Below are 12,418 nucleotides of genomic sequence, written 5' to 3'. Positions count from 1 at the left end.
ATGCATATGAAACATACATAGCAGTTTGTGAGTAGCATAGATTTATGTGCATGAATTCTACTAGATTGTCGTAACACAATTTATCAGCCCTTCCGAGTGGTGTATATGCTTAATTTGCATTAGTATTTTTCAATTCAAATATATCTACTATGGTTCCACTGTAATATGTGGGCAATTTCTGTATTTATTTTAGCTCAGTTATCTGTGTATAACACTGAACATTGGGGTTGTTCTTATTTTGTACTTTTTATTCCCACAGAAACCCCTGCCAAATAGCCAGAAACTTTAACTTAGCTTTTCTAACAATCTGTGGCATAGTAAATGCTGCTAAGGGGGCATTAAATGATAAATATGTTTCAGAGACCCTTGAAGAACAAAATATCTTAGAAAAACATCAGCTTCCATTGGTTATTATAACAGATGTTCCCTTGTGTCCTTGTGCTGGGTCTGGCTGCATCCTCAGATGGGAAGTTACATCAAAGTGTGAGCCATTACATCCCAAGGAATAGTTTCTAATGGCTTCACTGTCATATAAATGCTCCAGGGCATATCCAGTTAATGTATAGGCATGCTTATCAAAATACTGCCGGTGGGAGCCAAAGCAGTTTGGAGAGATGGCAGGATGGTCTCCTGCTGTCTGATGAGGAGACATATCTGAATGTAGATAGTCTTTAGCCAAGATCAAACTGGATTTTGTAATGCGGTCAGAACTGGGACTACTCATCCGAGACAGTGCAGTGGGGCTGTTGTCATAGTCATTTTCATGAGGGCTGAGCATCTTGCCCTCTCTCTGCTGGATATGGTCACATGGTGAATTGCTGGCAAGAGCAGAGCTGTGGCAGACTTCACCTGACGGTGGAGCCTGTTGATAGTTTGCAAAACAGAGAGAGTGTTTTTTCCCAGCTCCATTAATGGAAGCCAGTTGGTCTGGAGGCGCTTTCCTTAGCTGTAATCTGTTCTCTTCCTCTTTTATCATCTGCTGCGTGGCTCTTATGAGAGTTTCAATTTTGCTAGGTTCATGTGGGCTATTTTGGTACTGTTCAGTGCGGTACCGGTCACCTGATTCACTGGCTGACCCAGGGTCTGGAGAGCTGACCACACTATCTTCGTCCCAGTGACCTCGACCTACATCACAAAAAGTAAAAAGTAAGTGATATCAAAATTCACACACACACAGGTGCATTTCTTTCCTGAAAAAAAAACTTATATCTTTCATTTTAGTGACATTGGAAATAGAAACAGGTTTGTATGACAGAATATTGACATTTGTACTAAAATTCAGATGTATATTGGATTTGTATGTAATCAAAGGGTTTCAATTGCAGATAACATAAAATGTTTCTTAGAAAATAAATATCATTCATTAGTTGTAAATACCAATTAGTAAATCAGTAAATCACATTCATATTTCCCTACATACATAAGTTATTGGACCTGCACATTTACAAGTAATATGAGGAATGTGAATACAATTTGGTTTTTGTGATTAGAATGTTTTTAGTTGAATTTAAAGATGACTGTTGTATAAGCTGAACTATTATATTTTAAATAAGTCACTGAATTTTTTTATACTTCTTGGTTTATCTTAAATGAGACTATACTAAAGCTCTATTATTATTTTTTTTAAAAAATTGGAGTTGATAAAAATGTTTGTATATGGGTGTGGATCTATAAATGATACAGATGTAAAGATAGTTATCATAAACAAAAGTATAAATACTTTGCTCTCAACAGTAGGGTAAGCATGCTAGCTTCAGAAATAGCAATGAAATCTTTCGTTATTTCTGAAACAGAACTCCAATTGTTATTGAAACAAAGTATTGAGTAAATAAATATTATCATTTTTATAACAACTTGTTCTGAACCAAGAAGGCAGGTCTAATACCAAAGAGTAATGCATTCAAAATACATTTCAGAAACTGGATTCTTCTCAGTCTGAAACAAATATAAAAAGCAAAACTAAAAGATGACAGGGATGTATGAGTGCTGTCAACTGCTTAATGTTGCAGCAGAGCCCCTAATCACACACGCCATTGCTTCCTGTCCTCTTCCCTTGTTTCGTTTCTAACATTTTCTTCCAATCCATATAGGTTAAGCCAGAGTTTTGCTTCTCACCTTGATGTGGCAAGACATTGCCCTTTGCTCTGGATTTCCATTACCAGATATTTCTAACATTTTTCTCCGGTCCATATAGGTTAAGCCATATAGGTCTGCTTCTCACCTTTATCTGGCAAGTAATTGTGCTTTGCCCTGGGTTTCCATTACCAGACTACCAAAATGTTCCTTGGTTCTTAAGAGGTTGTTTACTCAAAGGAAAAGCAGAAAAATAAAAAGCAACAATGGAAAGAAGTTAAAAATACTCAATGAAGTATCTGAGAGGGAGCATTATAAATGAGGACATGATCTAGTAAAATGCCAGGGAGCATTATAAATGAGGACATGATCTAGCACACTTCTCGTGTTAGGAGCAGAGAGAGAATTAACAGGGCCTTTGCAATGTCACTGACTTTTAATAAAAACGGGGAGATTATCAAAGACCTGCCTAGATCTACACTTGTAATGATCAGGATAGACTCTTCTTAACTCATTTTCTTTGAAGAAAGTAATTACCAAAGTGATTTACTTTGTAATTTACAGAATAATTTAGTTTGAAGAAAGTATTACCAATTATCAAAACTTTAACATTAGTGTCCCTTTCTCAGGGTTGGTAAAGTTGTATAACTCTCCCAAGGTGAAAATCCAGGTAGTTTCTCCACCTTTCACAACGTGGTATTTTCTCTGTCATGATGATGGGAGGCAGCTACCAGGACTTGATTCCCAGAGAAGCTGCTCATGTATGCACAGGACCATAGCCCACAAAGCAAAGCCTGCCGTGTCCAGCACAGCAACCATGCCCTGGCAGAGAGAAGCTGCCGTGAGAATGCTCAGGATGACAAGGCAAAATTCAAGTACAGCTACAAATTCGATAGAATTATAAATTGCTAATACTTAATTTCTGTTCTCTATGGGTTTTTTTTTTAGTTTTCATTAGTAACAATTTATTAATTGACACACTACTCGTACCACTTTATAAGCGAATACTGAGTGCAAATAGGCATCCTAAATCGTTTGTCATGGAACTTGACTCTCCAAATACACAACACTTAGTTTCCTATGGTTTCATGGTTCCATAAATCATAATGATTTACTTTTATTTATATTCTATATTTGGTATCCTTCCAGAGAGATGAATTGATTCACAAAAAAGGCTAAATGTAGTTGGACTCAATCAATCCAATATAATTATTACAGTTATATTTGTCTTCTTAATACAAGAATAGAAAATTTCAGGTATGTATTAAACACACATTGATGTTTATCACACCTTGTGCTCAGAACCATATTATGGCATGCACTTGAAGAGGAAGGGGGCATAAATAATATAACATTTGTATAATTTCTTGGGAAAATAGGACACTAGATAAAGATTATTGATACTACTTGTAACTACTTTATATTATAAGTTGCCATAGGTTTTATATGAATATGAGAGGTAATAGAGTTTTTTTTTTACTTTTTTTAAATTTATTTATTTATTTATTAAAGATTTAAATGAGAATTTTTTCTCATCTGTCATAGGCTAACATTATCAAAATTAATACACTTAAGCTGAGTGGACTTGGTTCTTCAACTTCCATTGGTGTGGGTTTCTATAAATCAAAGGTAGAAGACCACGGGAGTCAGTCCTTCCGATGTACAGCCTCCTGCTGGGTTATCTGGTACCCCTCAAGCTCTTACCATGGATTCTGTGGACAGAGGTGATATGCGGCATGCTGTTCTCATAGGCTTCTCTGCTCTCCGGGGAGGCCTTGGTAAGTGGCAAGGGTGCTCGAGATCCCCACCAGGGATCTCTGCCAGTTGGTGGTGCTCCTAAGAAGTACCTGCCTGCCTCACAGCGGCCTCCCTCACAGGCTTGAGTGTGGAAGTGCCTGTCCTCCACCAGCCTGGAATGATCCAGTGCAAAGCCATAGCAGAGGGAGCTGCGATCTGGGAACTGCCTGTAGGCACATGACACTTCGTGCTGAGAACCAGGCCTCTCTGGGTCCAGGAGCTGTGGGGAGGCGCTATCAGTCAGGGGACTTCCACCCCACTGGCTGTCATGGTCAGATTCCGATCTTTCAGTGTGGAATCCCGAATACTGAAACCAAAAGGATAAGGGAACAACAACATCAATAATAATTAAATTAGTTTTTTTTAAAAAAAAATTAAAACCTTTTTTCTGCAAGTACTGAAGGTCACAAAAGCCTAAGGCAGTCGAAGTAAGACTCACTGTATCATTAAAGTACCCATTAACTTTGAACAATTTAATTAGCTAATACCCATACAGAAAAATCACTCTGGCTGTTAAAAGAGATAAAAATAATAGCAAACATTAAAGTCCTAGGCACTGAATGGATGAATTACCCCAGGTTATTCTAACAATCCTTTGGTGTAATGTCAGTGTCCCCAGTGGTGGGGATAGGGATGCTAAATCACAGAGTAAAATAACTAGCCAAGACCACAAGGAAGTATGAATAACAAAATCAAAACTCAAATTCAAATGTTTCACCATCACCCAAATGAATTTGCCTAAATAAGAATGCAGGAAAATTCCTTATTTTATAACAATTTGCTTTTTATGCTTTTTTTTTCTTAGAAAAATAAGGTAAAAGCTAAAGCTCAAGGTATCAAAGTTCTGAGCCTTTGTTAAATTCTATTTATTTGTTCATGTATTTATTTTTAATTGTGTATGTGTGAGTATGTGAATGTGAGGGTGAATGCCCACAGAGGCCAGAGGCTTTGGTTCCCCTGAAACTGGAGTTGTAAGGCATCTAACATGGATACTGGAGATTAAACTTCAGTCAGCAAGAGCAATATCAGCTCTTGACCAATTAGCCGTCTCTCCACTCCTGGACAATTTGTGCTAAACCATTAACTCCCTGAAAGCTGTGCCAGGGAGTTACATATTGTGTACATATTGAGTACATGGCAGAAGAGCTACTAAATGCTTCCCTAATTCAAATGAAATGTAAGTTCAAAAACCTTGCCTCATGTAAACCTTGTTCATAGACAGGCTTCTAAAGTTCAGTTACACAGGATCATATGGAAGTAACACAGGCCATCATCTTTGCTAGAATTCTGCTGCTCATCTTCTTCAAACTATATCATTGGGTATTACAACAAAATGTAAAACTCAAGCCAGCAGGATTGTTGTTCAGCGCATAAAAGCACTTGCTACCTAGAACTGAGTTCAGCCCCCAAATTCTATATCAGAAAAACAAACTCCCTCATGGTGTCCTTCTGACCTCCAAATGTGCATGGTGGTACACTTGCAAATTGCTTGTGCACATCCACACCTACTCATGCATATCATACCTTTACACACAGGTACACACAAACATGCATGCAATAATAATGAAACTTTTAATTTCAAAAGAAGCAAAATGTAAAATGTTTCACAGATATTTCAAGGAAGGTGCTCACCATCAGGGTCTTCCTAAGTCACTAAAATTGGTAGTATATTAGTGTTCATGGTGCAAAAAGGTACTCAGAATACTACCAGAGGAGAACGGTAATCATCTAACCAGTCACAAACCCTGGAACATACAACAGTGACCTGCCTGCAAGATATGCTGGTACGGTGGTGGCACAAAAGTGTCTTAAAAAGTTGTAGGGGTAACCAACCAACTCTTCAATTGGATTTAAGGCCCATTCCATTAGATGGAATTCATGCCTGTCACTGCTAGGGTAGTTAAGAACCTGAAACTGTAGGTCACAGGCCCAAGGAAAAACCAAGTACTATGATTTTTGCAATCATGGCAAGAAACACACACACACACACAATGATTCCTGATGACATTCTGCTATTCCCATAGATCAATTTCTCACTCAGTCATCATCAAAGAAGTTTCTTGTAGTCGATAGGAACTGATGCAGAGACACAGAAGTGAACAATGTGTAGAGAGTAAGAGACTTTGGAGCACTCGATCCTAAATGGAATGTCTTCATTAAACCGTTCCCCTCAAGGATCAGGTATCCATGCAGAAGAAGAAGTGGAAAGATTGCTAGAGTCAGAGGATGGATGACTCAAAGAAAACAGCATCTTCCAGATACCAGAGGACTGATGCGCATGTGAACTCACGGGGACTGTGACGGCACATGCAGGGCCTGCATATATTCAAGCCAGACAGGGTCCAAGCACTGAGAGGAGAAAGTGGACACAGGCTCCCACCCCTACCAAGAAACTGGGTGCAACTGACATCCACTTGCAAAGGAAAAGTTTCTCCAGTGCACTCTTACTGCTTACTGGGTATATTAACCACACTTAAGGGTGGGCCCCCTGCAGTTGTTTGAGCAAATCACCTGTGCTGAGCCTTTCACAGGACAAAGCGAAGACTCCACCTTCTGCCAGACCTACCCTGAGCTTGATTCTTCCCACCCGAATGCAAGCAGGCAACTCTACCCAGGGTGATTGGGAAGAGAGATGAAGCACCCAGGTTCTTGTCAAGCAACCAAAAGCTATGTTAACAGGCGTCACACTTAGGACAAATCTAAATGCAAATTCCAAGTCAAAATTCTTCCCATGACAATTCTTAATTATCATTTCTATTATTTTCCAAATACACATAAGAGCTATCAGCATTTTCCATTAACAAAAAGAAGTCCAAGTTAATCTCCTTGCAGGGTTATAAGCAGAAGAAACAGAAGCACCCTGAGGTCTAGTTCCTACATCATAACTCTCACCTGCCACAAGCCTTTTCTTCTCGTCATGCCAGCCTCTTTCCACAAGACAGCAACTTCTCTTTCAGCAAAGCAAAGTTAATACATCCTGATCTTCCTGAGTGGAGAAATGAATGCTACACTTGTGTCTTCTTCAGCAATGCTTGCCTCTGAGAGGCTCAGATATCTGTACTGTCCCAAACTGGGAGTTGTCTAGACATCTCTTGTTTTTATAAAAGTATAAACTAGACCTATTTTTGAAGTGCTCCAGTCAAGACTTCTGAGCCCTGTTGAGTGGAAAAGGCTTTCCCTGAGTGTATATGAGAAAGTAATATCACATCAGGGAACAGTCTATGAATTGCTCATGAAGAAAATCTAACAGGAGGCAACCCAGGCATACATGAGGTACATATTTCAATAGCCCTGGAAAAGAATCTGAAGGGAAGCCTCTTGTCAATAGCCTGGAAACCACAACAATAAAGACACTGCCCGGAGACCTTGAAGCGGGCAGAGCAGAGCAACTCACTCAGAGCGAGAGCTTAAATTGCTTTGACACTACAGATGGAGTCTAGATATAAATGTTTGTTTTTAAGAAAAATGTGTGAATGTCTACTAGCACACAAAAACAAAACTATCATGCAAAGTTACTATTTTTCTGGTTTAGTTTAACTTTTATGTGTGTATGTGCTGTTTTATTTTGTTTTGTGAGATAGGGTCTCACTGTATAGCTCAAACTGTCCTAGAAGGCTCTATGTAAATCAGGCTAGTCTTGAACTCACAGGGCTCCATTTGCCTCTACCTCCCTAGTGCTAGGATTAATGGCTTACACTACCACTCCTAGCCACAGCGACTTCTTTAAATAAACTATACTCGATATAAATGTTGTTGTGAGTACTAAAACCCCATTGTTTGACTTGAAATATGTTCTAGCTTTTTGAACTATTTTTATGTTTGAGATTATTATAATTACATTATTTTCCCTTCCCTCCTTCACTTTGATTTATATAAAATTAATGGCTTCTGGATTCGTTTTATTTAATTATTGTTACAAAGACACACACACAGAGACACAGACATACATACCACTGCTAAATATATAAATACAACCTGCTTAAGCCATATAATGTTATTTGTATGTGTATGATTTTTGTTGCTGACCACTTGGTATTGGTAATTTGAAATATTTCAAGAATGTATCAAATAGTTGGGGGAAGAAAGAAAGGAATGCAGAAAATGGTCACCCTAAGTTCAGGGTCCAAATGATTGCTATAGACGAGAGCTTCTGCTTTACCTCGGTTCTGCTCTTCCATTTCCATCTTCTCACATTTACAAGTTCTTGGACAGATGATTTCTTTTCTTTGAACAAGAACAGGGACCTGAGAGTGGTAATCTACCAAGGGCTAAATCAGAGTTGCCTCACTTAATGGAAGAGGCACTTGGTAGAGAAGAAAGACTTATTTCCTCTCTAATTCCCACTATAACTTCCAGGGTGACCTTGGCCAAATGATTTCATCTTCTCTAGCATTTTCTATAAACTGAGACATTGCATGGTATTATTTTATATGGGCAATAGTTAATTTGGTGTCCTCTCTAATGTTGAGACATGGTTTCTACATCTATCCCTATATTTAATCCATTGGAAGAAGGTAATTATAGTAAGCCAGGGTAGTAAAAGCTTATAATGCTGTCACTTGGGAGAATGAAGCAGGACTTTTGCGAGTACAAGAGCTACATGGTGAGATGCTATCTCAAAAATAAGCAAACAAAAGAAGGAAAGATCATTGTCAAGACCTCTAACAACTGCAAGACATTTTATTACTATGGTTATAAGTGGAAAGTTATTGTATGAGTATGATTTTTTCCTATCATGCCAATTTTCTCCCAAGAACTCCATTTTATTAGACACATATTTATTAGAAATTCCATGACATGATGTCTGGTGTGTAAAGTACTATATTCTAAAGTATTGAGAATATTACAGTCATTTGAATTTAAATTTCTACACAAGCTTTTCAAAACCACAAGGTCACCAAGAAGCACTAATTGAGTCACATATGATTCATACCATTAGCATTATTACAATGAGATAAAAAGACTAAAATTAAATCACTTATAAGTAGAAAACTTCTCATGTAGAACCTGTGGATGTAGGATGAGGGGAGTTAGAAGGCTAGGAGAGGGAGAAATCTAGTATATAGACAAAATCATCTTAAGGAAGATTTGTACAAATGTACAAAACTAAACGTCAAAATATAAGTGCAAGCCAGTGTTTGGTAACTCACAACACTGACCAGAAGAAGGGACCTTAGAAGTGAGCAAAGTTCAAAACAAATTTTCAAGATGTGATTTTCATGAGAAGAGAGTACAAATCAAAAATGAATTTCAGTCCTTAAGAGCTGAAGTAAAGGTAGGAAAGAAGAAAAGGGGAGAAATTAAAGCTTCCATAGACACACACATAAAAACAGAAGACATTAATCCTGCTACCTTCTTCCTCCCACCATCATCCCTTCCAAACAATGCATTCACAAGTTGACATGACACAGGTTCTAGAGAAGTGTCACAGCTCACAAAGGATCAAGGAATGGGGAGATATTAAGCTTCACACAAAACCCTTGTACGGAGAAAACATAAAACATCTCATTAATAAAATTCAAATCAAGTATCTATAAAAAGAGAAGCTGGAGGGCAGCATTATAAATTGAATTAAATAATATCCATAAACATTTGAAGCTGCACCTATAAACACATTCATATACATATGGGTGCAGATAGAATTAGTACTACCTGGAATTAAGAATCTGATGTTTAAGCACTAAGAAATGGACTACAAATAACCTACCACATGGCTAGGGTTGCAGTTCAGGAACTAACTAGCAGTCTCCTTCTATATATATGGATATGGGTGTATACATATATACACACATATTTACATGAAAGCTAACTTTCATGTAAAACAAGAGAAGCAAAATATGTATATCATCTATCTTGCATTAAAAAACACAAGATCTGTAAGCCAAAGAAAAAGAAAACCCGTTTCTACTAGGAAGAAGAGGGGGTGACAAGAGGGGAAACAGGAAGCTGCCTCCCAACACTATGTACTGAGATAGCCTAGAAGCAATGACGTATCCCAGGGCATAATCACACCAAGTATGTATATCTTTGTTTCTAAATACCATTCTACTCTAAAAGGAACAGAACTCCTTGAAAAAGAAATCACTCTTTCTAGGACTAGGGCAGGTAGGAAGGGAGTCTGAAGTATCTTGGAAAGCCATATAGTAAGAAAGTGCTCAGAAAAATAAAATTATATAGATGTGTCAAAAATACATAGGAGTCAGCTTTAAGGAATTTCCTTGGAAAAATAAAAAAAAAAACTTAAAAACAAATAAAGGCAGTATCAGTATCAGAAGATTTCAGTAACAACAAACACAGCAACGTCAATGAGCTCATGCCAATCAGTCATGTATGGAAGAGTGTTTGGGTTAGAAAAAATCTGCAACCAACTTAAAGATTTATTTAAACATAAATGATCACAAAGGAATCAAGGGAAAAGTTTAGGAGGAATAAACTAGTTTTAGAGTCTTCAAGAGTCTAACCAAAAAATTGCTATTCATTTGAAAAAGATAAGAAGCGGTTATTTGGTAGAGACACCAGGTGATAAACACTGACATCTCCAGATTGCTCTGATAGATGTCAGGGCCTTTAGATGAACATATGCTGACCACGGTGCTTCTGGGAGTACTCCAGACATAACAGATGACTGCAGGGAACCATGAAGATGCAGCCCAAAAACTACATAAAACCACTGGGCCTTATTCTCCAAAACTGACAGTGACATGGAAGAAAGGCAGGCAAGACAAGGAGCTATACAAATTAAAGAAGACTCTAATAGGCAACAACTGTGTGTAATATAATGTAGATGGGAACGTGAATTGCAGGGACACTACAGATGCTCTGACAGATATTACAGCCTTGGCCTTACATCTGTAATTGACTAATGTGAGCTTTCTCAGACTGACAACTGTGCTGAGGTTATCTAGGAAAATATACGTGTCCTGATGAAATACACAAATATTAAGGTTTACATGAGGTGCCATCATGTATGTATCTACTCTAAAATGATCCAAAAATGAGAGAAAGGAATAAATGAGAGAGAAATAATGATAGAACAAACTTGAGACAATTAAGGACTGGAAATAGAAACAGTGTGAATGGGTATTCTTTTAAATTTACATATTACGTGTATAGAATGATTTGAAACAAAGCCCTTTGTTAAAATAAATTTTTTCCTGAGTAGAAACTTGCTCTAGCAAGCTTAAACTTAATTTTTCAAAGGGAGGAGGTCAAGAACGTGATGGGGACAACCACAGAGACAGCTGACCGGCTAATGGGATCTCACGGACTATGGACTGATAGCTGCCGAACCTGCATGGGACGGAATTAGACCGTCTGCACGTGGGTGACAGTTACGTGGCTTGATCTGTTGTGGGAGCCCCTAGCAGAGGCACTAGGACTTATCCCAGGAGCATGGACTGGCTTTTTGGAACCCATTCCCTATGGTGGGATACTTTGCTCAACCTTGATGTAGCGGGGAAGGCTTGATTCTGCCTCAAGTTGGTATGACAGATCTTATTGACTCACCAGAGAAGGCCTTACCCCCTCTGAGGAGTTGATGGTGGATGGGAAGGGGGAGGCGAAGGAATAGAGAAGGGAAGGGAGGGGGAACTGTGGTTGGTATGTAAAATAAAAAGTAAATTTTTTAAAATAAGAATAGGACCAAAAAGTTGTAATTGTTCAAATGTCTTTGTTATCATTACTATGATCTTTGATCATAACTGGACAATTCAAGCTTGTCAGCTGGGAATGTGAGTAGAAACAAGGGTTGATCTACTGTAGCATGATGTGACTGGGACAAGAGATCTCCCTTCCTGGGTGTTGGTTTTCCTGTGTAGAAAAAAGGAACAGACTACTTCATAGCACTTGGGATCTCGCTCCTTTGATCCCAGTACTTAGGAGGCACATGCTTTTATCCACAGCACTAGGGAGAAGAAGACAGGAATACAAGGTGGGTGGAGACAGGATCTGGACCCCATTCGGTAAGAGGTTAGAAATGGGATCTCCCCCGTTCAGTCTGAGGAATCATAAAAACAGGCACCGATTCGGTCAGAGATTCCTGAAAGGTGAGAAGTGACAGCGGCTGCTCCTTTGCTCCCCTGATCTTTCAGCATTTTCCTCAATATCTGACTCCGGGTTTTTATTTTTAAGACAAATTAGGATCCCACTTCACCCTACTAAGAACACTACAGATGTATAAGAAATTAAAATATGTATTCCAAATTTCCAAAATGAAATCAGGCTTCTACCCAATCCCCTACACACAAGTCTTTTTACAAATCCTCCGACTTTTCTTGCCACAATGTACTTTGCTCTCAATGTTTCTCACTTTACATGCTGATAAAAGCCTAGGGACACATTGCTAGGATGTAGAAGGGACATAGCAGGTGGTGAGCTGTCAGGATAGGATTAGGAGGTGTGGCCTTGCTGGAATGAATTTGGCCTCATTGGAGAAAGTGTGTCACTAGGGGTGGGTTTTGAGGTTCCAAAAGCTTACCCAGTCAAGAGTCCTTCCTTCCTTCCTTCCTTCCTTCCTTCCTTCCTTCCTTCCTTCCTTCCTTCCTTCCTT

The 12,418-nt window shown here is 38.6% G+C and overlaps 1 protein-coding gene across 1 annotated transcript in view; it reads right to left on the bottom strand.

Moving 5' to 3' along the window:
* Positions 1-394: 394 nt before the first annotated feature.
* Positions 395-12,418, bottom strand: part of Sim1 (SIM bHLH transcription factor 1) — a 63,186-nt gene continuing 51,162 nt past the window's right edge. The window contains exons 10-11 of the mRNA XM_050120162.1: positions 3,778-4,177; positions 395-1,125 (exon numbers count right to left, since the gene is read on the bottom strand). Of these exons, the coding sequence (XP_049976119.1) occupies positions 395-1,125; positions 3,778-4,177 (1,131 nt within the window). The remainder of the gene's footprint in view (positions 1,126-3,777; positions 4,178-12,418) is intronic.

The sequence above is a fragment of the Alexandromys fortis genome, unplaced genomic scaffold (genome assembly GCF_014885135.2).
Source record: "Alexandromys fortis isolate MF-2015 unplaced genomic scaffold, M_Fortis_MF-2015_v1.1 scaffold_141, whole genome shotgun sequence".
Taxonomy (NCBI): Eukaryota; Metazoa; Chordata; class Mammalia; order Rodentia; family Cricetidae; genus Alexandromys; species Alexandromys fortis.
This window is presented reverse-complemented; position numbering and strand designations above follow the sequence as displayed.